Source organism: Mesoplodon mirus (genome assembly GCF_964341445.2).
Source record: "Mesoplodon mirus genome assembly, chromosome: 10".
Taxonomy (NCBI): domain Eukaryota; kingdom Metazoa; phylum Chordata; class Mammalia; order Artiodactyla; family Ziphiidae; genus Mesoplodon; species Mesoplodon mirus.
Window position 1 is genome coordinate 95223141 of NC_138986.1, and position 27558 is coordinate 95250698.

The window sequence follows — 27558 nt, forward strand, 5'->3', positions numbered from 1 at the left end:
AAAAGAAGAGATACACGTATATGTATCACTGACTCACTGTGCTGTGCGCCTGAAAGTAACACATCGTTAATCAACTCTACTCCGATGTAAAATAAAAAGTTAAAAAAAAAAAAGCTTACATTTGAAGTGACAAATGTAAGAATTCAGAAGAAAATGATATGTTTTATGTCTGGATCCAAAAGTTCTTCCAAAGACAACTCAGTTTTAAAGTAAAAATATGCTACCATAAAAAAACAAGGTTTTTACCAGAAATTGTTGATACCCAAGTTCTAGTTTCATTTCTTCTCTTCATTGGAAATTGGCAGCAGGGAAGAATTTAGAATATTAACAACTGAATCAAATAAATAATTATCTAGCAGGTAATTTACATTATAATAAACTGATTAACCAAAAAAAATCATTTTTCCTACAGCAGTAGTATATTTATTGTGCTGAAATCAGTAGCAGGGAATGAATAGCTCTGGGGAACCAGTACAGAATGTTCACAAAGATTTACAAATCTCTAGTCATTACACACTGAGCAGCAAAAACAAAAGTGTTGAATCCTCTTAGACCAAACTATTATATGCGTTGCAAATTTTCTGTAATTCTCATGTCTGCATGCCTTGGGGGGAAAGAGTGTAATTTTAATGCACAATAAATATTTTCTGGTTTACAAAATATTCTGAAATACTCTGCACAAACAGCATTACATTCCTGCACATGCAGTTTTGACATGTTAAAGATACTTATACTTAGAAATATTCATGCCTTTTTTTTTTTTTTTTGGTCACATTTTCTCGAATGATCCCTGTGCAATACCCACTAGCAATTTAACCTATGTAATAAGACAGGGTGCAAGTTCTTTCCTAGTGAATTTCCAGTTGTCTTTTTTATATTACATGAAACACTTCATCTGTAAATAGCAAATTTAATTTTCTGATTCTGGCTACTCTCACTTTTGTGTTCATTTTATGTCTTAGCAATGAACACTTTGTAACAATCAAGCACTGAATTTAATGATCTTTAGCACCAAGGAGTCAAGAATATTGCACCAAAATGGGTTTACAGTTCATATCTAGTTACAAATAAGATCTTGCAACTTGGTCACAAGAAAAATATCACTCCAAAATTAAACACGTTAAAAGAGAAGGGTAGTTTCACAGAAAAGCCTGCTGGACACTACTTGTAAAAAAACACAAAACAGTGTTAGTGAATTTGAAAGTTAATATTAAAATCTACATTAGAGGACTCCTTGATTTTTTAATTAAAATTTATTTAATTTTAAATGTTTTTTCCAACAGAAGAGGTAGGTATATTTCCACATATGAAAAATCGGTAACAGCCACAAATCAAAACAAGGAAAGCCTGATAAAAATCAACATACTCCCTTCTAACAGCACATAAATGTAACTACTTTATGATGTTACTAATAGAGACATGAGTTGTTTCATGTTCCCACCAGACAATAATCTTAATGTTTATAATATATATCTGGTCGTAACAGGAGTATTGAAAGGCTGCCTTTTCATCACAAAAACTGTTTCCCACAGTGATTTGTGCTGCAGGTCACGGTGACCTTTGAGTCGCTGGGCAGGATTTTACTGTAATTCTTATTTTCACCAACACCATCATCATCAAGACTCTAAGAGTCTACGGAGACCATCAGATTTTTAAAATTTAATTCCAACCAAAAGGGTATCTTCAGACTAGAGGTGGAGAGATTTGACCACTCCAGTCAGCAAATGAATTCCAATGTGCACGTTTTAAAGTACCTGCATTTCCAGTTTGGGACCAGAAGATGGAAGGTAACTGATTTTCATCAGTAGGTAAGTAGCAATTTAGCCAAAAAAAAAGGCATAAAGACCATGTTTCTGTGATTATCAGTCTGAAGAATGAAGAGACATGAAAACTCTCATACATTGTACACACGAATATGACCAGGGGGAGGGGCCTCCAAAGTCACGTGATGATTGCTTTGGTCTGACAACATCAAGGCTAATAAAAAAATGTTTAAAATAAAAACTTCATAAATAAAACATCTGGGTGTTGTATTTAACACTTTACTCAATCTAAAGGTTACTAATACATAGAGCACGTTTGTCTTTTTCTCCCCATCCCCAAACCCTCATTTACTTCTGGTTTCCCTGAAATCTTATGTGAAGTGGGAGCTTCCTCGCTGTCGACACCAGGTAAGGCCCAGTTCACTTTACTCTCCTTTTGCCTTTCCGTTTTTCCGCCTGTTTCCATTTTCTACCACTAGGTGGTTTTCTGATTTGTTCACACCGTTGGCGGAAATACCATTCGCAGCTGTTTTTCCAGTTTTTGCTTCCTTAGGCTCTTTGTATGTCCGAACATAGAAGTTAAGGAAGAGACAGATGAAGCTGACTGCATAGGCGATGAGAGCCCAGTGCATCCACCTGGGGAATGGGCAATTGGTGTAAAGGGACAGCGCTGTGTGCCCAATGGTCACGTGGAACTGAACCTGAAAAACAAAACAGCGCAGGTACGTTTACCGTGGGCAGCAGACAGCTCGTCACGGCCTCAGCATCTTCTGTGTGGCTAAGCCAGGCCCACGCTGTCGCCCCACGGTCCAAGGCTTAAGAGTTCTCTGATTCCTCCTCACTCAGGCTGCTGCTCAAATGACATGTCCTCAGCTAGTGCTTCCTGGTAAGACTCAAGTACCTCCACCCAGAGGGTACCTCCATCCCTTTAACCGAAGGGTTTTGCTTTGTGTGGGTTTTTTCGTTTCATAGGAATTATGTCTTTTGCATCTGCTGACTTCTGGACTGTCCACCTCTCCACTCGTGTACAACCGAGGGCGGGGCTCTGCGTTGGTCTCCATGATTCCCGAGCCCCTGGCCTGGTGTCTGGGTTCAAGGAATTATTTTTTGGATAATGTTGAATAATTTTACCTAATGAGAGGGCATATCAATGGCCTAAGAGAGTAAAGTAACGGTAATATAGGCTCTTCAATTTTTGTTTTCCTCCCATATTTTAGACTGATTTCTTTCCACAAAGTTGTCAGCAAGCCGGTACATATACTTCTAAAAATGAGCTTATCAAAATAGTTCATTACTTGTTTCTTACAGAACAGCAGACAGGTAAATATGCATCTGAAGGAACACAAGCCTTTAAAGACTAAGAGTTTTTGGTAAAATTTTGTAGATATTTGAGAATAAGTGTAAAAAGAGTGAATGGTTCTCAACATAAGAGTTATGAATTCCATGGTACTAACAAGGGTTAGCTTTTTACAAGATTAACACACACGATTAACTGTTGTGGGAACTTCTCGCTTGGAAATACACTACCCTTCACGAAATTAACATCCTGTTTAGAAAGGGCAATTGTGGTTTCTCTTTAAAGGACGGCATTATCAATATTAATTACTATATTAAATATTAGTTTTGAAATTTATCCCATGTAAGCCCCAAATTTCTATCAGACTAAAAAACTAAAAAGTTTTCCATGGCAAAATCCAGATTTTAAGAACTTTTGATTTCACAATGGTTTTTAGGACGTGCCTCACGGAAGAAGAGTGAGTGTGAGGGGTGGCATCGCTAGAGGACAGTCAGGTGTGAGCTCCAGCAAAGCAGAGATGGAGAGTTCACATGAGTTTTGTCACCTCCTCATTTTCTTGGGACCATCTAATAATTACTAAGAGAAATGAATTACACAAAGTATATAAACGGCTTACACAAAAACTGGAGGAAGCTTCCTATAGCATTTTACTTACAGATGAGTCCTGCACACCCAGCATTTCCCAAAGGTTGTGCTTCCTGTTTGGTTAGCCTATTGTTTAGAAACTTAAAGCAGAGATGAATAATGTTTCCAAATGTGATTCCACTGATAAAACTGTGTACACGCTGTGATTAAAGCAAATTATAATGAATTCCAAGGCTTAAGAATAGCTACCAGGTTGGTTTTGGATTTCCAGTTTGGTTACTGGGCTAGTGCTTAGCTTGGAAGGTTGCACTGATGCACCCAGATGCTACAAGAAGTCCTACTGGGGGTCGATGCTGAGAACTGCCTGCTCTGAAGACTAGCATTTGAGAATACCGAGCTCTGCTCTCTAAGGACTGTGTGTCGGGGAATTAAGAGTTCTCTGGTCCTTGGTCCCTTCCTTTTTTAAAATTTAATTTAATTAATTTTTAATTTTTTGGCCGTGCCACGAGGCATGCAGGATCTTAGTTCCCCAACCAGGGATGGAACTCACGTCCCCTGGGGTGGAAGCGTGGAGTCTTAACTGCTGCACCGCCAGGGAAGTCCCCCTTTGTCCCTGCCTTTTCCCCACCCCTTCCTTGGCTCTGTGCCTTTCCCACAACTTTCATATTCTAAACGTATGGGATCTGTTCACAAGGATGGAACAATGGAATAGACAACAGAAAATTTATGTCAGGGCAGGATGAAGAGAGGCGGTAGGTACATTTTAAGTGAAAGAAAAAAGTCTAAGAAAGAAGTTCGATTATGTTTCTAATCATAAAGGAGTCTGTGTACTTTGTGGTGGGCTTAGGTCTTTACTCATCCATTTCACAGATATGTTTAAAGGATATTTCTCTTAGACAAGAGCTGAGTCTGGTCTTTTAAGGACATTTAAAAAATGAGTGGCCACGACCACTAGGGCTATGAACAGGTAGTTCAGAACCAAACAGCCTCCACTCCTATAGCTGGAGCACAGAGAAAGTCGACTTGGTAACAGAAAATTGCCGAAAATGACTCAGCACTTTACAATTAATTAGATTCAAACATTCTCAGGGTTTCACCAGAAAAAACTTTAGAAGCACTTAACTCACCAGCTGCAGCATGGTCAGGTATCGTTTCCACCAAAGATACTTCTGAATCCATGGGCCAAAGGCAGTTAACCCGTAGTATGAGTACATAATCACATGGATGAAGGAATTCATCTGGGCTCCGAAAAATGCTTTAGAAAAACAGAGGTAATTACAAGATACAGAAACCTGTATTAGGTGATAAACCATTTGGACATAAAATAAATGAATCTACATTATTTTCCAACATTTAATCTTAAGTACAGATGAGGAATAAAAGTTGTACAATAGTTCTAATGGAAAAGCCTTCTCTTCAGATCATGCCAAGTATTTTTAAAGTTTAGACTCAGGCTTCTACCATATAAATAAAAAAGGGTGTCCTTCAAATGCAAAGGACTTTCGAAGTGGCAAGTTTTCAAATGAGGGTACTCCAGTGGCTTAAGTAGGCCCCAATACAGAACTATTGCCAGTATTACTTTGCATTCTATTACTCTTGGGGAAAAAAAGTCATGGTACATATAATTGTTTAAGCAGATTTGTAAATGTTTCATTATTGCCTTTACATGTGCTGATATACATAGCTACAACAAAATAGTACCAAGACAGTACTTATTTCTTAGTTTTTTAAATAGTTTTAAATGGAAGGTAGCAAGGTGAACTGTACTATTATATACTGACTTGTACCCTGGGTCCCCATCAGAGGAATGGTCTGTTTACAGCTCAATGATGTGACTCATCTCCAATGTACAGGCATCTGAAAGCTGGAGGCAGATCTTGGCCAAACTGTGAATTCAGATTCTCTTCAACACTAAGAAGGCTACACACAATTTCCTTTGAGTAAGAACCAACAGGTGCATGTGGGCCTATCTGAGAGCAGGAGTGGGCTTTGGGCTTGGACAAGAGACAAAGCCTTCAGATTGAGTAGCTGTATCTTGGTATCCTCTGGATTAGAACCACTAGAACTGCTCCCTATCAAAATATAACTTGCTATGTTTGGGATTCATTTATGCTTATCTCTGGGGTAAATCTTTAGTGGTGAAAGTAGTCACAGATAAAAAGCTAAAGCTTTACTTTCTTCAAATTTCTTTAAAGTGAAATTAACACAGAAATAATTAACCATGAAAAAGAAAATTAAATTATAGACCAAGTCAAATTTTCAGTACTTTCCATCTTCCATATTTACATAATTTACTACCTGGGGATATGTTTCTGAAAATGCTCACCCTGTCCCCCTGCGACCCACTTAATTCCAATCCACCACAATGTAAACATTGTACAGTGATGATATACGTGAAGGAAGGAGACTTGGTTGTTTTTCTTCCTCAGGATAAAAAACACTGTGTCCAAATACTCAACTCCCTTAGAAATAAAGTACCACCACAGAGCAGCAGCTATCTGTAGAAAGAAAGGGAAAAAAAAAGCATTTTACAAACACCAGAATGACACTATCACATGGTTTTCTACACATTCTAAGTCCTGAACAATCTTCATTGCACAAAACGTAGGAGGCATAGAATCATTTTTGTCTAAGTGGGTGTGAAACCTAGGCATCTATTCACAGGGAAAATAATGGGAAAGAAAGAGCCCAAATCTGTATCTACACAGTGCCAACAATTCAGAGAAAATTTTCAGTCTGTTCCATAGCTGGATGTCACCGGTACCCAACTGCTGAATGCAGAGCTGTAAACACTTTCACATTGCTATGATTTTCAACATGGTAGAGAAACGGAGATATTTACTTTGTAAAGGCATTTCACTTGTTCATGCCTAGCCTATATCATACCTCAGAGATTCTTGCAAGTGTGCTTGGGTATCAACTGGGCTCTGTGAGTGTCTTGTTTCTCTCTCTTTCACTTTAACATATGCAACAAAATACTTAATCACAGTAGTTTTTATTAGGCAGTAAAATCTTTAAAATGATAAATTGCAACAAACAAACACACACAACAAAATTTCTTAGGTCATAAATATAATCCTGCTTACATAAATAAGTCTTTTCTTTTCCTGGGCTCTAATTAAGACACCAGATGGTGCAGAAAGATTACATGACATGCTGAGATTAAAGATCCAAGGATCCAGTGAGAGGTGACCTCTGTATATATGTTTTAAAATATTTTCCAAGAATCCTACTAAAATAGTAACCTAAATTCATCTTTTTTATGTCAAGTATTTTCTATGACATGTATCCTATGTACAAATACCAAAGGCAGCGGTACGTAACTGAAATCTGTTCATACACCTCTGTGTGTCAGGGGTTTGGCAGATTCACTCACAGCCAGGCTTAGGCGTTTCAGAGCTGATAGAGACCTTCCTCATTTTATACCTGCACCTGTTGGATGCCATGGGTTTTTATTTGTCTGGGTTTGGCTTTTTGCTTTTGAAAAACAAAATTACAATTTTAAAGTGTAGGCAAGGAAGAAAGAGAAAAGCCAAAGAAAAAATAGTATTGTATTTACAAACTGAGAATTATTTACTGAATTTGCTTGAGTAATAATATTGTTGAAAATGAGAAAGTTGTTTCAAAATAGGCTTGAAATAGGGGATTTCTCACAGCAACACTATATTTAATATTCACTATTATGTTAGTACTTTAAAGTATAACATTTTGGTGCAGCAAACGTTATCTAGAAGGGAAGAGATAATGTCTTATTTCTCCCCCCATCTGGGCCTCTGAATTAGCCACAACTCATGAATAGTAATAAATAATCCTTCTCTTTAGTTTGTAAACTGAATAGCTACATCAAAGTGAAGAGATCCTTCTTGGCTACCTAACAATGGATACAAAAATGAGTCTTTGGGTAAAACACTTATTCTGCCACATCTCATATTAGAGAGGAGGAGAGAGCCAGGAAATTTTCAAATGCAATCGGCTGCCACTCTGGTTCTTTCTCCTACTTGATTTCAGTTCTCACAATAGCTCCATTTTTAAAGAACTGACTGTTTATGCATGCCAGGATGGTAGGCTCACAATGACCAGAGTGGTATTTTTTTTTTTTTTTTTTTTTTTTTTTCTTTTTGCGGTATGCAGGCCTCTCACTGTTGTGGCCTCTCCCGTTGCGGAGCACAGGCTCCGGATGCGCAGGCCCAGCGGCCATGGCTCACGGGCCCAGCTGCTCCGCGGCATATGGGATCCTCCCAGACCGGGGCACGAACCCGTATCCCCTGCATCGGCAGGCGGACTCTCAACCACTGCGCCACCAGGGAGGCCCCAGAGTGGTATTTTTAAAACTTTATCCCCAAAATGTTAGCATGTTGTTTCGTCCAAGGGGTTTACCTAAGTTCACTCCTCAGAGAAAGCAAGTCCAGCGCTTTTCCCTTTCCTTCCCCTGACCTGAGCAAGACCAGAGTCAGCGCTCCACCCAGGGAGACGGTTCTCTAGCAGGGTTACCATAGCCAACAAATCTATATAAAGGGGCTCCTCTCATTCTCTCTCAGTCGCATCACGGGTCTTAGGTTCTTGTTAACCATTTGTTTACATGACTAGTGTCTGCCTCTCCCACCTTTGCTAGAATGTCAGCTCCACAAAGGCAGGGATCCTATCTGCCTTTCCACCTGGGTCCCCAGGGCCCCTCACACTATCTGCGTACAGCAGATGTTCCATACACATTTGTTCAATGAATAAAACCAACATGACAACCAAAAGGGGTGATTTTTCATTCATCGGCACGTTATATCTCCTAACAGGGAAATGAAGACAGAGACATAAAATAATAACTGCATTAAAGCAATCTGGTGCTGGGTCTTGATGAATACTGCTATTTATATTGTCCAACTCCGATGCTAAAGAGCTACTTTTTTCCAAGGGCAGCTATTACAAATTATATTAATACATATATTACATGTAACATAAAACACACATATACATATAACATATGTTATATATGCTATATAAATATGTTTTATGTATATGTAATGTTTAATATGAACCATAGTACACAAGAGGAGTTCAATAAATAGTTAACAAAATAAGATAATTTACTGTTTCTTCGACTTGAGTAAAATGGTAATTTTACTGATGTAGGTGACTGCAAAGTAAAATATGATAACATTATATTACTAGTCTACTTTTCTGCAAATACGATAAAAACTGAGTTTATACCTATACAGGTAGTGCTATGCTTAATTTACTAAACATTACATAGTTTATAAGACGTTCGTTTTCCTCAGACTTAACAAATGAATTCAACTTTCTTAGAGTTTCTATTCTTGACCAAAAAAACCAAAAATCTAAAATATCATCTTTATACTAAACACGGAACTTCTTTTTTAATTTTTTTGAGTACTGCGTTTTACTAATCCAACACACCTTCACTCTCACATCACCAAATGAGAGAAGATACTGGAGGGATGAAAACAGATTTTCGATTATGTACTTTTAAAAAAAAGCATAGCTTTATGGACTCGAAACAATCCAGTACACTTTTACACTCTACTGAAGAATGTTTTTCACAGTCTAGGGACTATGATATTAAACCGACTTCTACTGATTAACAGTGTTTTTAAGGTACTTACCCTGACTTCGTGAACGTTATCTGAATAATCCACACTCTGGCAAATATAGCTGTATCCTGCATTATATGATCCCATGAATAACTGGAAAAAGGGAATAATATTTGGAGTAAAGTTTTAGTAGATACAGCATTTATAAGCACTACCTACAATATGCAAACTTCCAAAATATTTTTAAAAGCAATACTGTCTTAAAATTTTTCAATGCATTAAACATTTAATATGTTGGAATTTCTAAAATTTACTATCTGTCAATTTATTTTAAAATTGAAATCTAAATTTAAAATGACATGTGACATTTGGACTGAGACAGAGACTATCTACCTCATAATATTAAGAGAAATTGTGATTCACCATGCAGCAAAAGTTGAACGGATTTCTAGTCTTGAACCAGAGTGGGTTGCATCTAACAAATTGGGTAAAGTATCCAATTATGAAGTTGAGCTTCTGTAGGCTAAGTTGTCAATTAAAGAAAGGTTTTTTAAAAGGAGCATGCTGTTCTTCTTCCTAGCATCACCAGTCCAGTACCCTGGGTTCATACAGAACGCTAATGAGGAGTCTCTTGGAAAACAAATTCCTTTCACTCTTACAACTTAAGAAATGGCTGTGCCAACCCAGCCTTTAGGATTTTCTTTCAAAATGCCATGGAGAATTTGCTGCTGCCCAGAAAGGTGGACAGTGGTTAGCAGCAACAGCTGTGTAACAGTTAACTCACTTCAGTTCCAACATGAAATACAATTACACTATGTAATAGGATTTAAACCTGAGATCGGTATTTTACATCTGCATATTTTCATCAGTTACCAAACCTGAAATTGCTGAATAAGAATTATAAACATATAGCTACAACTATTTACTGAGTGCTTAATATGTTCCAAACACTAGGTAAAACTTATCTCACTTATCTCTGATACCCTAAAAGTTAGGTATTATGCCCATCTTACAGATGGGGAAAATGAATCTCAAAAAAGTTAAATAACTTCCAGTGTCAGAAAAGCTAGTAAGGGTTATTTTAGAATCCAGTCTGTCTGCTTCAAAATCCCACTTTAAACAACTATCTTACACTTTATATATGTTTCATATTTTTGTTATCCAAAAATGAAAACTGTCTGGGCTTCCCGGGTGGCACAGTGATTGAGAGTCCGCCTGCCGATGCAGGGGACACGGGTTCGTGCCCTGGTCCGGGAGGATCCCACATCTGCGGCTGGGCCCGTGAGCCATGGCTGCTTGGCCTGCACGTCCGGAGCCTGCGCTCCGCAATGGGAGAGGCGACAACAGTGAGAGGCCCGCGTACCGCAAAAATGAAAACTGTCAATAACATAAAATTTAATCTTAGAGTAGCTAACACTTATCTTAGGGCACAACATTACAATGATAGTTTTACACATTCTCCTTTTTTAATTTGCAATAGACCTGGGGAATTATAAAGTGAACTTTAGTAAACCTACCTCTCTGAAGATAAAAAGGTTAAGCAAAACCATCCCGAAATTATAGATAATGAGCGCTAAACGCATCTGGAAAGGTTCTCGGTCCTTCATCCATTTTGGACCCAGCCACACGAACAGGAGGTAAAGGGTACTTATACAAAGCGTAGGCAATGGGGACTGCATCAGAGGCCAATTTTCCACACGTTTATCTACAGAGAGAACATAAAATTCCTTATACAATAATGTTCTATAAAATGGACTTATTAGGAAGCGTAATGTTTCAACTTAGTTTTCTTAATTTGACCAAACATAGATTCTTAGAGGCCCAACAAAAATACATGATGTAAAAACCAAAGAAACAAGACCAATTCCTGGGAGTACCTTTTGAAAATGAAGTTTCATTACATAAGGCACACGTTATATGTTTTACATCTGAAATTTATTAGCACAGTTTGGAAGCTGCTCCATCCTATGCCAAAAGCAGGAAAAACTTAGTAAAATGAAGAGGTCTGGAGCATGGAAGCCGTTCCCCGGAATATTTCTGGATACTGAAGACAAGAGTTATATGTGTATTAAGTTGAGGATTAAGTTAGAGATCATTACATTTCTATAACATTTAAAAAGCAACCACATATTCAAGACATTTTTCTTTTTCCTTGAGAACATGAGTCTACCTTTTTTCCCATGAATATAACCAACTTAAGTACTTTTCTCTAAAGCTATAAATCATTTACCTTACATGTGTGTGTGTGTGTGTGTGTGTGTGTGTGTGTGTATATATAAAATGTAACATTATTTCATTTAAAATGAATCAACTGTTTTAAAATTCAAATATGCAAACCTGCATCAAATTTATAATAGAATTTTGCCACAAATAAAACATTTCTAAGAGAAGCATGATGAAATATGAGGTTGACAAAAATTTACATTACAAAAGGACACTGAAGTTAATTTTTATATTTCTAAAAGCTAAACAGCATTTTAAAGGTTGTGAATCTAATGTCTAGCTTATTCTTGGTAATGCAAAACACTTCTATGTTCTATTTTGAGGAAAATAATATATTTTTTAAAAGTAAAAAAAAAAATTTATCTTTCAGCCAGTTCGTAAAACCTAGCCTAAATGAATTTAACTTAATTGCTCATTACAATGTCCCCCTATTTAAACTGTCACTTTTACTAAAACTATATATGCAAAATAGCTCTGGGTAAGTTAACTGTCTTTCAAAATACTTTACCTAAAAATCAATTAGTCTGTTTCTATATGCTGTCAACAGAAAATAAGATACAAGACATGAAACACAAATACAAAAATATTTAATCACATAGCTTCCGAAGTTGGGGAGTGACACAATAACCATGGTTTCTATAAAATAAGAGTTGTTAGAAGGGTGGGATAGTGACTTGAAAAAAAACACATATGAAAACAACAACAATGACAAAAAACCCAGAAAAACTGATTTTACTTTATCGTTTACAGAGGAGGCCTACTCTCTGTCTATCCATGGAAATTATGGTTCTGTCATTCAAATCAAAACATATTCTAAATTAAAAATAAACTAAAGTACTTAAAAGACAGGAGAGACAGTAATCCTCTTACAAGGAGGGAGTGACTTAAAAGATGGGGGGCTGAGTTTTGTTGAAGGCACTGTGCCACTATGGTCTTACCAGTGATTGTTCCCTTTTCTTTACTGTCGTCATATTATTCTTCTGTGACCATATCTTTCTATGCCAAAAGCCAACCTAAAACATGGGGTATTCATCGACTTAGATCTTTATTTTTCTATATTATAGAAAAAAAAAAAAACCTAATACAAACCCCCTAAATCCTACAGCTTGGCTGTACTTCAGGTCACTAGAGAAGGAGCTGCCAGGGTCTCCACCCCCATCCACAAACTAGAGAGAGGGCAGATGCTGCTTTTCCCATGGATACAAAGAGCAAAAGGACTCTGTTATGAGAGAATCTATGTAACAAAGACAGGAAGATAAATTCCCCTGTAAGGAGACTCTAATTTCTGACATCACGGATTATGTCTTACTCTTTTTTTTTTTGCAGTATGCGGGCCTCTCACTGCCGTGGCCTCTCCCGTTGCGGAGCACAGGCTCCGGATGCACAGGCTCAGCGGCCATGGCTCATGGGCCCAGCCGCTCCGCGGCATTTGGGATCTTCCCGGACTGGGGCACGAACCCGTGTCCGCTGCATCGGCAGGCGGACTCTCCACCACTGCGCCACCAGGGAAGCCCTGTCTTACTCTTATACACACAGAATTCCTCTTGACTTCAAAGGCAGTTCTGAGCAGCAAGCAGGAAAAAACTAGAGAAATGGGGCCAAACTTTCCCCTAAATCAAGAATAAATAAATAAGCTCCTTCTTTCAGATGCACAGTATGAGTAACTCACTCACCAGAGGTATTTAAAGAGACACGAGTAAGAAGCTGAAGGTCTGATAAGATGAAGCACTGACAGAGGCCAAGAGAAGGGTAAAGAGGTGGAGGGGAGCAGATAAGGAGCAGCAGACGTATCCGAGAAGGCACAGGAGGCTCCATCAGTAAACAGTCGGGCTGAGTTTCAGTGCCAGCTCTGCAGCTGTGCGTAGGACCTTAAGGGCATAATCGGCCCTCATCTCCTGATGGAGAGATGAAGGGGAACTAGATTAGTGCTTCTCCAACTTTAATGAGGAGAAGAATTACCTGGCGGCACAGTTACAATGCAGGTTCTGACTCAGCAGCTCAGGGTACAGCCCATTTTTAGGAAGATTCTGCATTTTCTAGGAAGTGCCAACTGACTCTACGCCAAGAGCGTCATGGACCGTCCTTGAGTATCAGAAAACTAGGGGATCCCTTGGGATTTTTTTAAAAAACTTTTGAAAATGGTTACTTTTTAAAATAACAATTAGGAGGGAGAATGGAATTGAAGGTAAGGAAAACTGGATGGAGAAAATAGGCAGTTTCCGCTGGCCAGGGCACCCACTTCTCACGGCCAGAGTCCCCGCACGTGTGTTCCCTTACAGGGCATCACACGGTCCTGTAAACTTCCTTAAACTTCCATCTCCCTCAAGGCAGGGGCTGGGTATCTCGCTCTTGTATTACCAGGCCTGCTGAGGCGCCTGAACATTCATTTGATGAATAAATGAGGAGATCATTTTTTTTCATATTAGTCCTTTAGTGTCTATCCTTTCAGTGAACCCAACAGTATAGTTACTGATAGTCGAGGTTTCTTCAGAGCCCAGCAGCCCTTTCCCACAGCTCTTCCCAAACCTCCTCCACGTCAGCTCACAGCTTTAACCTGAAGTCAGTCAACACCACCTCCTCCCAGTACTGAGAGCATGTGTGCTCCATGGGGCTCAACGTCTTTACCACGTTGCTTTCTCCAGGGAAAAAACACAACACCCAACAATGCAAGTCATGCCGTCCCTTGACAACCACTTAACAGAGCCCTATGTCCAGCCTATAAAAGGCGACATTTCACACCATATCCATCTCACATCAGCCCTCCAGTTCACAAGGGTCAGAGGGCTCTCAAAAATTCCACCCCCAATGATTATCACAGAAGTTGTAGTCATTGTCAGCAACGTGAATCACAGTACAACAGCAACTTCCACTCTGTGCTAACATTTGCATGAAATTTCTCCATGTCTTTGCAGTTATCTGTGTCTTTCTGAATTTGTGTGCATTACTATTTCTATCTGACAAGATAGCCTACACTTCTTTTACATGTTCCCTTTTCCACGAAAAAGAAGGACTGAGTAGGTCACAGTAGTATCAAACGATGGTATGAAAATTCACCATTTTACTAAACAGTCCCCCAGGTCTTGGACCAAAAACAAGTGATGGCAGATTAGGACAGTAAAGAAAAACCACGAGTACCGAAGCTTTACCTATTTTATATTAATAATGAACTTTTATATAAAATAATGAATTATCCAGCTTTTCATTAACACAAATGTGTAAATGACATTTTTTATATGTTGCCTTTCTTCTAAGAAAGATGTGTGCACTTGCTTGCTTTTTTCTTTTGGCTTTTTTCCAGTTTTATTGAGAAACAATTGACACAGATCACTGTTTAAGCTTAAGGCGTATAGCATGATGGTTTGATTTACATAGACTGTGACATCATGACCACAAGGTTCAGCTAACATCCATCTTCTCATATAGAGAAAATAAAAAGAAAAGAAAGAAGAAAAAAAGGAAAACATTTTTCCTCCTTGTGATGAGAACTCTTGGATTTACTCTAACAGCTTTCCTATATACCACGCGGTGGTGTTAGCTACAGTCCTCACGTCGTACACCGAGCCCCTAGTGCTTATCTCATAACCAGAAGTCTATACCTTTTGACCACCTTCCTCCAACGCCCCGTCCCATCACCTTCCACCTCTGGTAACCATAAGTCTGACCTCTCCTCCTGAGTTTAGTGTTTAATTTTTTTAATAACCTTTTGAAAGTAAATTAAATCCTCTATTCATTTGAGTTACACTGAATCCAAATGTAGATTACGCATAGTAGAGTAAAAGAAGATATATTTCTGGTACACTGTCAATACCCTAATCCTACACAGTTATGGGTGGGATTCCATACCATGAATTTATTAGGAAAAAAAAAAAAAAGAAAACTTCTGTTGAAACCCTATCCCTCCCCCCACCACTGAAGTCAAAATTCTGTCATCAAGGAATACCGAGATTCAAATGGGTTTCACATAACACTCTTGGGAATTCTCTCTTTGAAAAGCTCTTCTTTTTGGTGGGTGTGTGGGGGAATCACTATGGTAGAAATATAAATTGGACTCCAGTCGATCTGTTTGCCAAACTGTCTTCTTTCTATATTTTATATTATTAATATGTTTATCAACAGGTCTATGCCTTTGTATCTTGATGATTTTGCTCTTATTTTTGAGCCTATTTATTAACAATTTTAAGCCTTTCATGTTGCATGGAAGCCTTGATCTAAATTAGATGTGTAGAATTTTAGATTTAGAAATGATCCCTTTATCTCAAAAATGAGATGCAGAGAGGCCAAGAGACCTGCTGGAGGAGGTGGAGCAAAAGCCTCCTGCAGCCCAACAGCTCCTCCAGGACCACTCAGTCACCATGCCCACTCATTCTAAGGGAGAAATGCTCCCATCAATTTCTTCCTAAGTTATAGGTTTAAAGAAAATTTTCAAATAGAATTGTGCCTATCAATCATGTTCCTTCAGGAGAAAGAAAACATGAGGGACCTACAAAAGTCCCCTTAGCAGAAAGAAGGACAAGAGATAAACAAACCAAGGCTCACGCTTTCAAGGGTGGTGCATCTGGCAGACCTGGTCGAGGATCGTGATGCTTTGGAAGACATGACACTAAATGCTGGGGAAGGACCAAGGATGTCTAGCCTGAAAAATAGGAGGCCTCATCACATACTAAAGAGATATCAGATTTATGCTCTATTGCCAGAGAACCAGTGAGAAGAGCTTTAGGGAAATAAATTACAGCTAAATTCAGAAAATTTCTAACCATGAGGTCTCTTTTTCTGTAAGTAGAAAAGTTGTCTCCCTTGGTAATGAGGTGCCTCTCTGAGTTTTAAAGTTAAGCAAACCTAAAGCTAAATATTATAGCAAATCAAATTTAGGAGCAAGACACTTTATTTCAATAATAAGAATTACTAATAAGACACATTACCTTAACCTTCCAGACCCTTAAGAGTTAACTTCTTTCTCAGTAAATAGTTTCCTTTTAGAACATTGTGACTGTCTCATAAAGCTCATGCCGAGTGGGACTGATTTATTTACAAACATTAGCCTGGTCAGCAATCACACAATTTTATCCATGTTAAAAGGCCACGGAATGGTTACACAACTGTATGCGTTTGTCAGAACTCACAAACTGATCCTCGGAAAGAGTTCATTTTATCATGTATAAATTATACCTTTATTTTTAAAATGGGAGGAAAAATGGTCCATCTGAAGTGGGGCTTCCTTTGAACACCCTCCACCAATAGTCTTTTATTCTTTACCTGATTTATATCTGAAAATCATCCAGTATGGTATATAGAACAGCTTTTCAAGTCAGACGCTCCATCCCTTTTGAGCTAAGTGATTTGCAACAGGTTATTTGGCCCCTGACCGCTCAGAATTTGCCAGCTATTAGAGGAGACAGACATGAAAAATCAATTGCTTTGCAGGACGATGACAGCAATGTCAGAGGCCAGTCTGAGGACAGTGGCAGGACAGGAGAGAGGCGACGAGGGCCACTTCCAGAGCTGACATCTGAACTGTTCCTTGAAGAAAAGACAAGGGACTTGCCAAGCAGACAGGGAGGGCGGAAGGCTTTCTTGCAGAGAGAACCATACGTATAAAGAGCCCCAAATCAAGAGATGAAGCACTTATTTTGTAAACTAAGCAGGCCTGAGGTGGAGCATGTATACAAGGAACGACGGCAGGAAACGACCAGAGACTTACAGGTCAGATCGGACCTGGGAGAGTCTCACAAACTATGCTGAAGACGCTGGAACTTATCCTGTAGATCCTGGGGAGATGCTTCATTGGTTAGAAACAGGAGACCACGTTCGGCTTTTAGCAGATCATGACGGAGGCGGTGGGAGATGGACTGAAGGGGAAAGGCAGGGAAACCAGCTGGATCCGTGGTTCTCAGGTATCTGTCTGTTGCTAGGCTGCCCACAGAAAGATCATCTGCTTGTTAAAAATATAGATTCCTAGGCTCCACCCCAGTATCTACTGAATCAACATCTGTGTGTGTGTGTTGGGCGGGGGACAGCACCACGACCTCAGAGTTCCCCTGGTGATGCTGATGGGCAGCCAGCCTTGGAGACCACTATAATGCAAGAAATGAGGGAAACCTGGATTCGGGGGCTGCACTGGTGATGGAAAAGATAGGCAGATATGAAAGTCACAGGGGCACAATCTACAGACGTGGTGGCTGACATGGACATGAGAGGTGAGAGTGAAAGAAAAGTTCAGGATTACCCCCAGATTTCTGACTTGCCTGGTGGCACACATGGTAAAGTCATGGATCCAGGACAGAGCATAAAGGAAGAGGAGCAGATCTGGAAGGAGATGATAAGGTGCATTTTTTAAAAATTAATTAATTTATTTATTTTGGGCTGCACTGGGTCTTCGTTGCTGCGCGCGGGCTTTTCTCTAGTTGCGGCGAGCGGGGGCTACTCTTCATTGCGGTGCACGGACTTCTCATTTCTCATTGCAGTGGCTTCTCTTGTTGCGGAGCATGGGCTCTAGGCATGCGGGCTTCATTAGTTGTGGCATGTGGGCTCAGTAGTTGTGGCTCGCGGGCTCTAGAGCGCAGGCTCAGTAGTTGCGGCACATGGGTTTAGTTGCTCCGCGGCATGTGGGATCTTCCCAGACCAGGGCTCGAACCCGTGTCCCCTGCATCGGCAGGTGGATTCTTAACCACTGCGCCACCAGGGAAGTCCGATCAGGTACATTTTTAAACAGTTTGCGTTTGAAGCACTCATGGGACACCTAAGTGGAGGCATCCAGTAGGTTCTGGAGCTGCAGATGACTGCCGGGGCTGCAGACGCACAGGGGAGTCACGGGCAGTGAGAACCCCAGCAGAAGTTCAGGTCACAAGGGAAGGAGCGCATAGAATGAGAGAATAAAAGGAACAAAGATTGAACCCTGGGGGACACTTAAGGGAAGAGTGGGATCCGTGGCTGCGAAGCAACCAGAGAGGAAGAAAAAGAGAAAATGATGTTGTGAGGGCCAAGAGAGTAAGGTGTTTTGAAAGCCATGGGGTGGGTGACAGATGCTATGGATGGAGAGTCAACTGTTCTCCCCTCTTCTTTTTTTTTTTTTTTTTTTGGTGGTACGTGGGCCTCTCACTGTTGTGGCCTCACCCGTTGTGGAGCACAGGCTCCGGACGCGCAGGCTCAGCGGCCATGGCTCACGGGCCCAGCCGCTCCGCGACATGTGGGATCTTCCAGGACCGGGGCACGAACCCATGTCCCCTGCATCGGCAGGCGGACTCTCAACCACTGCGCCACCAGGGAAGCCCTCCCCTCTTCCTTTTAATGAGGAAATAATAACCATCTCACAGGGCTGATGGGCGATGGTTAAACGGGAGAGTTCCCAGCACACGTGGACACCGCAGAGTCCTTCCTTCCGCTGCATCCCGCTCCCTCTGCACCCACGCCTCCACGCAGGTGTGTCCTACGTCAGGGATCATCTGAGCCCCTCCTGCTAAGAGTCAAGCCCTTCGATGTCTTCCAGGCCTTTTCTTCCTGACCTAGAGGAGTTCCCTAGGTTCTGGATATGCGCATTCAAGTCAGACTAGCAGCCTGACAACCCCAGCTTCCTCATTCAGCAGCTGAATAAGCCTCAGCAAGTTACCTAGTCTCTCTGGCCTTACGGGTGATGACAAGGTTGTCGGGAGGAATCAGACGCTGCGTGTATAGTGTCTGACACAGAATAAGAGCTCAGTACGTGTCAGCATTGCCATGATTACTGACAATAATCAAACCACTAAATCCTCCTCTGCCCCAAGAGAAGAGTTAAACCAAATTAAAGAAAAACTACCATCAGTAATTTTTATGTTTTATAGAAAAAAATATAAAGTAAGATTAAGTTTAGACTATCTAAGCCATTGTTTTAGGAGCTATTACAAGGATTCAATAAAATGGCCTTAAGAGAACATGTAGTCTCAAACCTTCTAATTGTACAGGTAGAAATATGAGCCCCAAAGAATCAGGAATTATTTGCCCAAGACCATGTAAAAATGTAATAATTTGCCCTTGACCATGCCCAAGACCATGAAACCACCTGCAGAGTAATACACTTATTCTCTAATGTTCCTGTTATTATTTTTGACAACACAGTTAACTCTGGGTTGTTCAAGGAGCATGTAGATCATTAAACGGGTACAGAATCATAGCAACAAGCACAATGCTATGTCAAAACAGGTGCTTAAATATCTGTATCCCTTTGTTTTTCTATTCCTTTAACTAGTTCCTATGGAGCAGATAAGAGAAAGTGAAAGGGACTAAATATGAATCTCTTATTTTCACTACTTGGGCAGCACTAGTAACGGTCTTGTTGGAAAAGATTGGCATTGTTGCACAGAATGAGGTTTTCCAATTACTTATCAATATATGTTTGTTTGAAATTGCTTTACCTATTTAAAGCATTTTTTAAAGTTCCATCTGTATCCAGAATTTAAGAGCCGGATGAGACCTCAGAGATTACCTAATTCAACTCAATTAAGAGATGAAAAAAGTTGAGTTGGAAAAGCAAAGGGGCAGCTCCAAACTCTCTCGGCTAATTAGCGGCAGATCTGGGACTGAAGCCTCGGTCATCTGAACACCAGTCCAGGACCCCTTCCATTCCCTACACCACGCTGCCCTCCTCACTCCCACACACATCACAAGGCTTCTGCACAGACCACGAAGAGAGAGGAAGAATTACATCTGATTTTATATCTCCTGAAAGTATTTCGTGCCAAGTGATTTAATGGTTTGATTCCTTCATTAAATTTAGTCAACATCAATTGAAGTGATGACTACCTTTAAAAAGGGTAAAGATCATTTTTAAGACTCTCTGTAATTTAGTGTAGTCCAAAACCTTACTAGTATTTAGCAACCAGAATATATCACTATTTGAAATTATACTGGATTAAGAGGGTTGTATCAAATCAACAAATGTATGGGCACTTCCTAGTGTTGGGGAGAAAAATACAAAGTGAAAAGATTAATAATAATGAAGGTTAAAACAGTACAAGACAACAGAGTCCCAGAAGGAACAGCACAAGGATGTACATGAGCAATTGTTTAGGATGATGGGACCAGATGCAGCAATGAGCTGCTCTGGATACCACGACGGAGAAAGGCTCTGTGTGGGAGGGAGACTGAGCCGGGAGGGTCTTGGTGAAGGGCACGTGTGGCAGGAGCCAGGGGAAAGGGCAGTAAAGGCAAGGGCGGTGTGATAAGGGACGTCAAGGCAGACGTGCACACGTTTTACTCACGGGTGAGTTATCCAAGTTGGCTAGAGCTGCACATCTGTGGGCAGGGAACTGCTGACTGACCAAGTTAGAAAGGAGAGCTGGAAACTGGTTTTGAAAGGCCATGTATTTCTTCCTCCCTTCTCTTTTCTAAAAGTCAAAACCCATATGATTTTTTTTTTTCTTTTTTTTTTGCGGTACGCGGGCCTCTCCCTGTTTTGGCCTCTCCCGTTGCGGAGCACAGGCTCCGGACACGCAGGCTCAGCGGCCATGGCTCACGGGCCCAGCCGCTCCGCGGCATGTGGGATCTTCCCGGACCGGGGCACGAACCCGTGTCCCCTGCATCGGCAGGCGGACTCTCAACCACTGCGCCACCAGGGAAGCCCGATTTTTTAAATATATATTCTAACACATTCTCATTCTAAGGGAAAATAAAACAACAGCACCTTAATTGAAAAACGTCCTGATAATGAAAAAGAAAAAACAGCCATGTAGCATGAGAAAAGACAGATGATTCTGTTACCCAACTCTTCTGTATGTGCTAATATATGTCTAATTGAAAATAATGTGACTCAATAAATGTAAAATAATACTTATGTTAATAATACTAAATCATTCACTAATGACATTATCATAGGACCAAAAAAAAAATAAAACATCGAATTTTAAAAGGATGACCAACTTCTTTGTGGCGCTTAAGATCACAAAAGCACTGTCTGATATAACTATCTACATAATTCTTAAAACCTTGTTTCCCTAAGCCAAAGAATCTAACTGTATAAAACTGTGTCCTGACACCAGTTTTAGAATTTGCTCTGTTTTCCCCTCCTGGAATTCCATCTGTGATTGGATGCTATGCTACATGCTGCTGGGGAATGGACAAGAGCATCAGACATTAGAATCCAGGAGTCTGCCACCAAAAACCGCTGGTGAGGGAAAAAGTAACAAGAATCAAACAAACAAACAAACAACCCTAAAATGGACCTCCTAGAGGCTTCAGGGAGGTTATGAAAGAAAGATAAGACCAGGACCTCATTGAAAATGCCGCCGAGGGGAGATCCCACATTAGAAGATGGAGACGTTCCACATATTTGGCTTTAATTAACTGCCTAGAACTCAGAATGTCTTTTCTCAAAGAAACATTGAAAATGGTAAGTGAGTTTCCAGGCTAGGCCAAACAAAAAACCTGTTTTAGATAATAACGTAGATAAAACACTTTACATTAACTGTGACAAATAACAAACCCAACGTAACTATAATAGACGATATTAAAGACCCAAGCTCCTCTGGGGCCCAGCAATCTGTGGGACAGACCCTACCTATCTGAGCTGAGTTAAACATCCCCTCCCACGGGCCCCCAGTTTCAGCACGCCAGGCTGACTCACTGGCCCTCAAACTCATTCCCAGTTTCCATGGGTTTTTAGTTTTGACACCCCTTTCCTTAGTCGACCTTTCAAATACTCTTCCCAACAGTATCCACATCAACTTCACGTGGTGAAACAGCTAAAATACTCTAAAGGCAGAGCCTGTACATTCCTCTCATGACTCAAGACTGCGGTGCAAGTAGAAGTGGAGATGAGGAGGGTAGAGAAGCGATCTTCTGACCTTCCCTCGGCCCCAGCTAGGCCTGACTCTGACTCCGATCACACTGCCTTCAGGCCATGATGCCAAGGAAGGTGGAATGGCCGTACGCTGCACGGGGCAGTGACCGAGTGCCCTCATTCTCTCCCCGGAGCCCAGAACTGTGCCTGCACGTGGCAGGTGATGAGGTAAGAAGGAAAGATTATACAAGCCTAGCTTCTGAATTTCATCATCATCCCACAGGAGGCCTCCCTCCTCCTGAACTACTCATCCCCTTCTCCCTTCTGCCCCTCCAAAGTGAGGGCAAGGCCAGCTAGACGGGCCTTTCACGCTCTAACTTCAACTCCCAAGTAGACACTCATTTTTCACCCAAGTATAGGGTGCCATATTTGTGAACAGAGAGCAGCGTCAAAGTCCCCCACCAAACACACATGCATGTACAAACATACTCCAAGAACAGTGGCTGTTTAAAAACATGTGGTTGGGGCTTCCCTGGTGGCGCAGTGGTTGAGAGTCCACCTGCCGATGCAGGGGACACGGGTTCGTGCCCCGGTCCGGGAAGATCCCACATGCCGCAGAGCGGCTGGGCCCGTGAGCCATGGCCGCTGAGCCTGCGCGTCCGGAGCCAGTGCTCCAAAACGGGAGAGGCCACAACAGTGAGAGGCCCGCGTACCTCAAAAAAAAAAAAAAAAAAAAAAAAAAAAAAGAAAAACATGTGGTCAATGTACATAGTGCTATATTTAAAATAGATAACCAACAAAGACCTACTGTATAGCACAGGGAACTCTGCTCAGTGTTACGTAACAACCTAAATGGGAAAATAATTGGAAAAAGAATAAATACATGTATATGTATAACTGAATCACTTTGCTGTACACCTGAAACTATCACAACGTTGTTAATCAACTATACTCCAACATAAAATAAAAAGTTTAAAATAATAAAAAAAAACATGATCAAAAAGAAATATGGTAGCTCAAGAGACATCTGGCCTTATTGTGGGCATGCTGGCTACTAACTTTCTAGGATGTTTCTATGTTAATGTCAGTTACACAAAATGGTACTAATAAGTATTTATTAAAATAATAAATGCAACAGAAAATATAAGGTACAATTCAGGTACAAATGGGTATTTATAAGTTGGGGATATTAAGACTCATTGGTTTTCAAATTTTACATACAATTCTTCTTGATTAGATGAGGACCCCAGTCCTAATCATTTTAATGTGCGCATAAAGTGAAAAAAACACAATGGCATCAGAGTACCTACTCTCATGCCACCAACGGGTATAAAAATGTCCTATACCAGTCCATACTTTCCTATATATTATAAACCAAGACTCACTTGCTTGTTCAAAATACCTAAAAATATAATATAGAGAAGGGAAAATTTATTTTTGCTGTTTTTCTAAAAGTACAGCTCTTTCAAAGTTTTGACTCCAATGTATAAAGTGTTAATGATGTAGTAAAAGTAATACTTTCTGTGTTTATACACTATGGGACATATTCTGTATTTGCTAGATATGTGTCTATGAAAAGCCCAATTTTTTTTTTTTTTTTTTTTTTTTTGCGGTACGCGGGCCTCTCACTGTTGTGGCCTCTCCTGTTGCGGAGCACAGGCTCCGGACGCGCAGGCTCAGCGGCCATGGCTCACGGGCCTAGCCGCTCCGTGGCATGTGGGATCTTCCCGGACTGGGGCACGAACCCGTGTCCCCTGCATCGGCAGGCGGACTCTCAACCACTGCACCACCAGGGAAGCCCAAGCCCAATTTTTATACATTGCTTTGGATGTGTTTTATTAAATATCACCATTTTGGGGACTTCCCTGGTGCTGCAGTGGTTAAGAATCTGCCTGCCAATGCAGGGGACATGGGTTCGAGCCCTGGTCCGGGAAGATCCCACAAGCCGCGGAGCAACTAAGCCTGTGTGCCACAACTACTAAGCCTGCGCTCTAGAGCCCGTGAGCCACAACTACTGAGCCCATATGCCGCAACTACTGAAGCCCGTGAGCCTAGAGCCCATGACCCGCAACAAGAGAAGCCACCAGCCCCCATTCACCGCAACTAGAGAAAGCCTGTGTGCAGCAATGAAGACCCAATGCAGCCAATGAATATATATATATATATATATATATATATATATATATATATATATATATAATTTTAAAATACCACCATTTGATATAACAGTGCAAAATGGTATTTTTGCAGAAACTGCCCTAGGGCAAAAATCTCTGGGCTCATCAAATGTACTCTACAAATGTGTAACTATTCCTGTTCTGAAAGTCCAAAGTAGATAAGAGTTAGGCAGAAAACTTTACACTTAACTTTACACTTAGGCAGAAACCTCAGTGGAGAGAAGTATTTAATGAACTGATAAAACAGAAACAAAGAAGCACACAACTACAGTGTGAGGATGAAAGCACTCAAGGGCACAGAGCCTTGCTCATTTCTTTCTCTCCCTGAATGATCTGCATTCTTTCACCATACTCATCGCTATTTCTCAACACCATCTTTCTCTCTGCCCACTTTTATCTTCCCCTCTGACTCATCAACTTCTTCTTCAGCCTCATCTCATAAGCTACTTTTCTACTTTGAAACTCCTTCACCCAGATTTTCATGAAACTATAGCAAGGAGATCCTCTTGGAATCAGAGTAGTGCGAATGAATCAAAGACCGGAGAGCACAGAAGAAGGGGGGGTGTGTGGTGAGAGGGTGAAAGGAAACGGGGCAGACCTATTCTGCCTGAGTCTGAAATAGCCCTCTTACACAGCAGCAAGGTAGAACCCACTAAGCCTCTAAGTTGGCTAAGAAATACCATCTACCTACACTAGGTAGCTCATTACAGAAAGCAAGGAAGCAGTCTCAGGTTTCGTAAGTGGATAGCCAGAGCATGGGTGAATACCTTCCCTCTGATCTGCTGGTGAGAGGTCACTTCGTTCTAGTGGCTACTCTCACTACTCCGGCTTGGCCCTCAATATTATAGTATTTGCCCTTCACAGGCTCCTGGACAGCTTTCACATGAGGCAAGTGCACAAAGCTTCCCGTTTCATTTGTGACTTTTTTTATACAAGCATCATTAGGAAGGAATTCACCATCACAGAAAGGCACAGTCTACCTTTGCTGTCAATTGCTCTGCGACGCCAGAGGTGGGAACGCTCTGAGGTAGGAGGGGAAGACAGACAGGAATGAGAACTCCTGGGTGTGGCTGGTTATATGGAGATTTGAGGACCTTGACGAGGCCTGAACTCTGAAGTAGGCAAAGTGCAATTATCTGACAAAGAGCTTGCCTGAGGTTCAGCTCTGTACAATTGTGTCGTGGGAAACCCTGATGCAACGTTTAAATAACCAAAATCACAGAGACGAAGGGAAGGATACATCTTTCCCAGTTTTTGTAGGTACAGCAGCATAACCTCAGCGTACACTACATAGAAGAGAGACTTAAAAAGGAACGGCTCCATTAAAAAGTGCTTTTTAACCATTTGCAAGTGCAACAGCTAAATAAGTAGCTTATTTCTCAGTGTCAAACTTGAGATCTTCTGAAAAAGAATACACTTTGCTAAAGAAGTTAAAGCCATATCAATGCCCAAGAATCATTTTGTCTCACACATAAATAATTCCAGCACACGTTTTTTTCCACGACATATATCCCATGTATTGTACTGTGTTCATGCTGTAACCACTGTCCCATTGATTCTAACAACGAACACCAAACTATAGGAATATATTTCCATTCCTTGGGAAGGGAGGCACAGTCTTAACAAGTAATGTTAACCTCCGCCGCTGCTGGGCTGCAGGGCAATACTGCAAAAAGACTGGAAACGGCAAAACATAAGATCATTTCTAAAATCCCGTTAGCTTAAGTGTTTATTTCAAAAACCTGTAAATGCTTTAAACCCAAAAGTAACTGAAGTAAGTGAAGAAAGTAAATGGTAAAATATAAAAATAACATATTAGCACAACTCTTCCCCTTAGAAAAGCTGCCTAGCTCAGCCAACTAACGATCCCTGTCAAACTGCAACACCGAAAGGGAAAAGTTTGCCAATTTAAGACAACTGTATACGTGTGGGCTTCTGGGACCACCTCTAGGTGCTGCTGTAGAGACCCCCTTTCCTAAAGATCCTCTCCTTCTTTCCCGGTGTTTTAACCTTCCCCCTCCCCCTGACCGCACTGCACTGCGCAAAGCCACCACAGACAATCACTTCAAGCCTGTCTGTTGTTGAAAAAGCCTTGGAAACTAACCTCCTCCAAGGTTCAAGGAGCCGAACAATGGCTTTTGACTTTTTATTCCAAATTATATTCTAGATGGACGAGCTAGACAAGAACATATTAGCAGGTGTGTCAAAGCAACCAGGAGGCCAAAAGAAGCAAAAGGACAGCGACCACTGGGCCCTCCGCCCTCCCGAGTCATCTCACCGACGGAATGTTGCTAAATGTTAAAAATGATCCCTGTGCAACAGAGAACTGTCAGAGCTCGGAAGATGTGGGACCACAGGGTGGGGCGGGCCTGCGCCGAGCTCTCAGCAGCACAGACTCCATCTGAAATGCCAGCTCCTGCATCCGAGAACCTGACGAGAGATGGTGGAAGCTCAGAGGAAAACCGGGCAAGCGTCGAGGGGAGGGGGAAGACTTAACGTTCGGATCAGATTAACCAGTGCCCTAGCGCGGTCTCCGCGCCCGGCACCTCCTCGGATCCGCAGCACCCCAACAGCCGCAGGGGGCGGGGGCGCTGCCGGGCCGGGCGCTCCGAGGCCGGGGGCTGGTGTCTCCCGCGGAGCCAGGCGAGGATGGAGAGCTTTACCTGTGATGGACAAGGTCCAGCGGTAGAACTCCACGGTGTCGTTGAGCGCCGTGGACACCACGTTCAGGACGCTGCCCGGCTCCGAGTCCAGGAGCCCCATCGCGGCGGTGAGCGGGAGTCGGCGTTGGGAGGAGGAAGCGGAGACCCCGCGGGAGGATCGACCTCCGAGGCGACGGCGGACCGAGCGAGCGGCAGCCGGCGACCCCTCTAACGGCGGCGGCCCAGCTGCGTCTTCTCCCCTACGTCGGGGCGCCGCGGCGGCGGCGGCGGGGATACGGCGGCGGCGGCGGCGGCGGCGACGAGCCGGACGGAGGAGAAGGTACCGTCAAAGCTGCCGGGGGGAGGAGGAGGAGGAGGAGGAGGTGGAGATCCTGCCGTGAGAGCCCAGCGCTACACCCGTCTGCCGCCGCGCGCCGCCGCCGCTCCAATCTCCTCGGCCGGCATCACGTGGCCGCGCGCGGGAGGAGGGACCCGCGCGCCCCTCCTCCCGCCCGCGCGCGGGGACTTTGCGCAGGGATACTGCGGCGGGGAGGGGCCTGCGGGGCCGGGGCCGAGCGGGC

General features: G+C 41.8%; 1 protein-coding gene across 1 annotated transcript; it reads right to left on the minus strand.

The window, feature by feature from the left end:
• Positions 1–397: 397 nt before the first annotated feature.
• Positions 398–27442, minus strand: ELOVL4 (ELOVL fatty acid elongase 4). Its single transcript, XM_082634152.1, has 6 exons — positions 26999–27442; positions 10706–10893; positions 9261–9341; positions 5972–6143; positions 4773–4900; positions 398–2464 (listed from the first exon to the last, which is right to left on the minus strand). Exons 1-6 carry the CDS (start codon positions 27096–27098, stop codon positions 2189–2191), a joined length of 945 nt encoding a protein of 314 aa, XP_082490278.1. The 5' UTR covers positions 27099–27442; the 3' UTR covers positions 398–2188.
• Positions 27443–27558: the final 116 nt, after the last annotated feature.

Coding starts and splice junctions, on each gene's coding strand:
- ELOVL4 (XM_082634152.1), bottom strand. CDS start 27,098: ATGGGGCTCCTGGACTCGGAGCCGGGCAGCGTCCTGAACGTGGTGTCC. Junction 10,894..26,998: donor CTGGACCTTGTCCATCACAG/GTAAAGCTCTCC, acceptor TTCTCTCTGTAG/ATAAACGTGTGGAAAATTGG. Junction 6,144..9,260: donor ATAACGTTCACGAAGTCAGG/GTAAGTACCTTA, acceptor TTCTTTCTACAG/ATAGCTGCTGCTCTGTGGTG.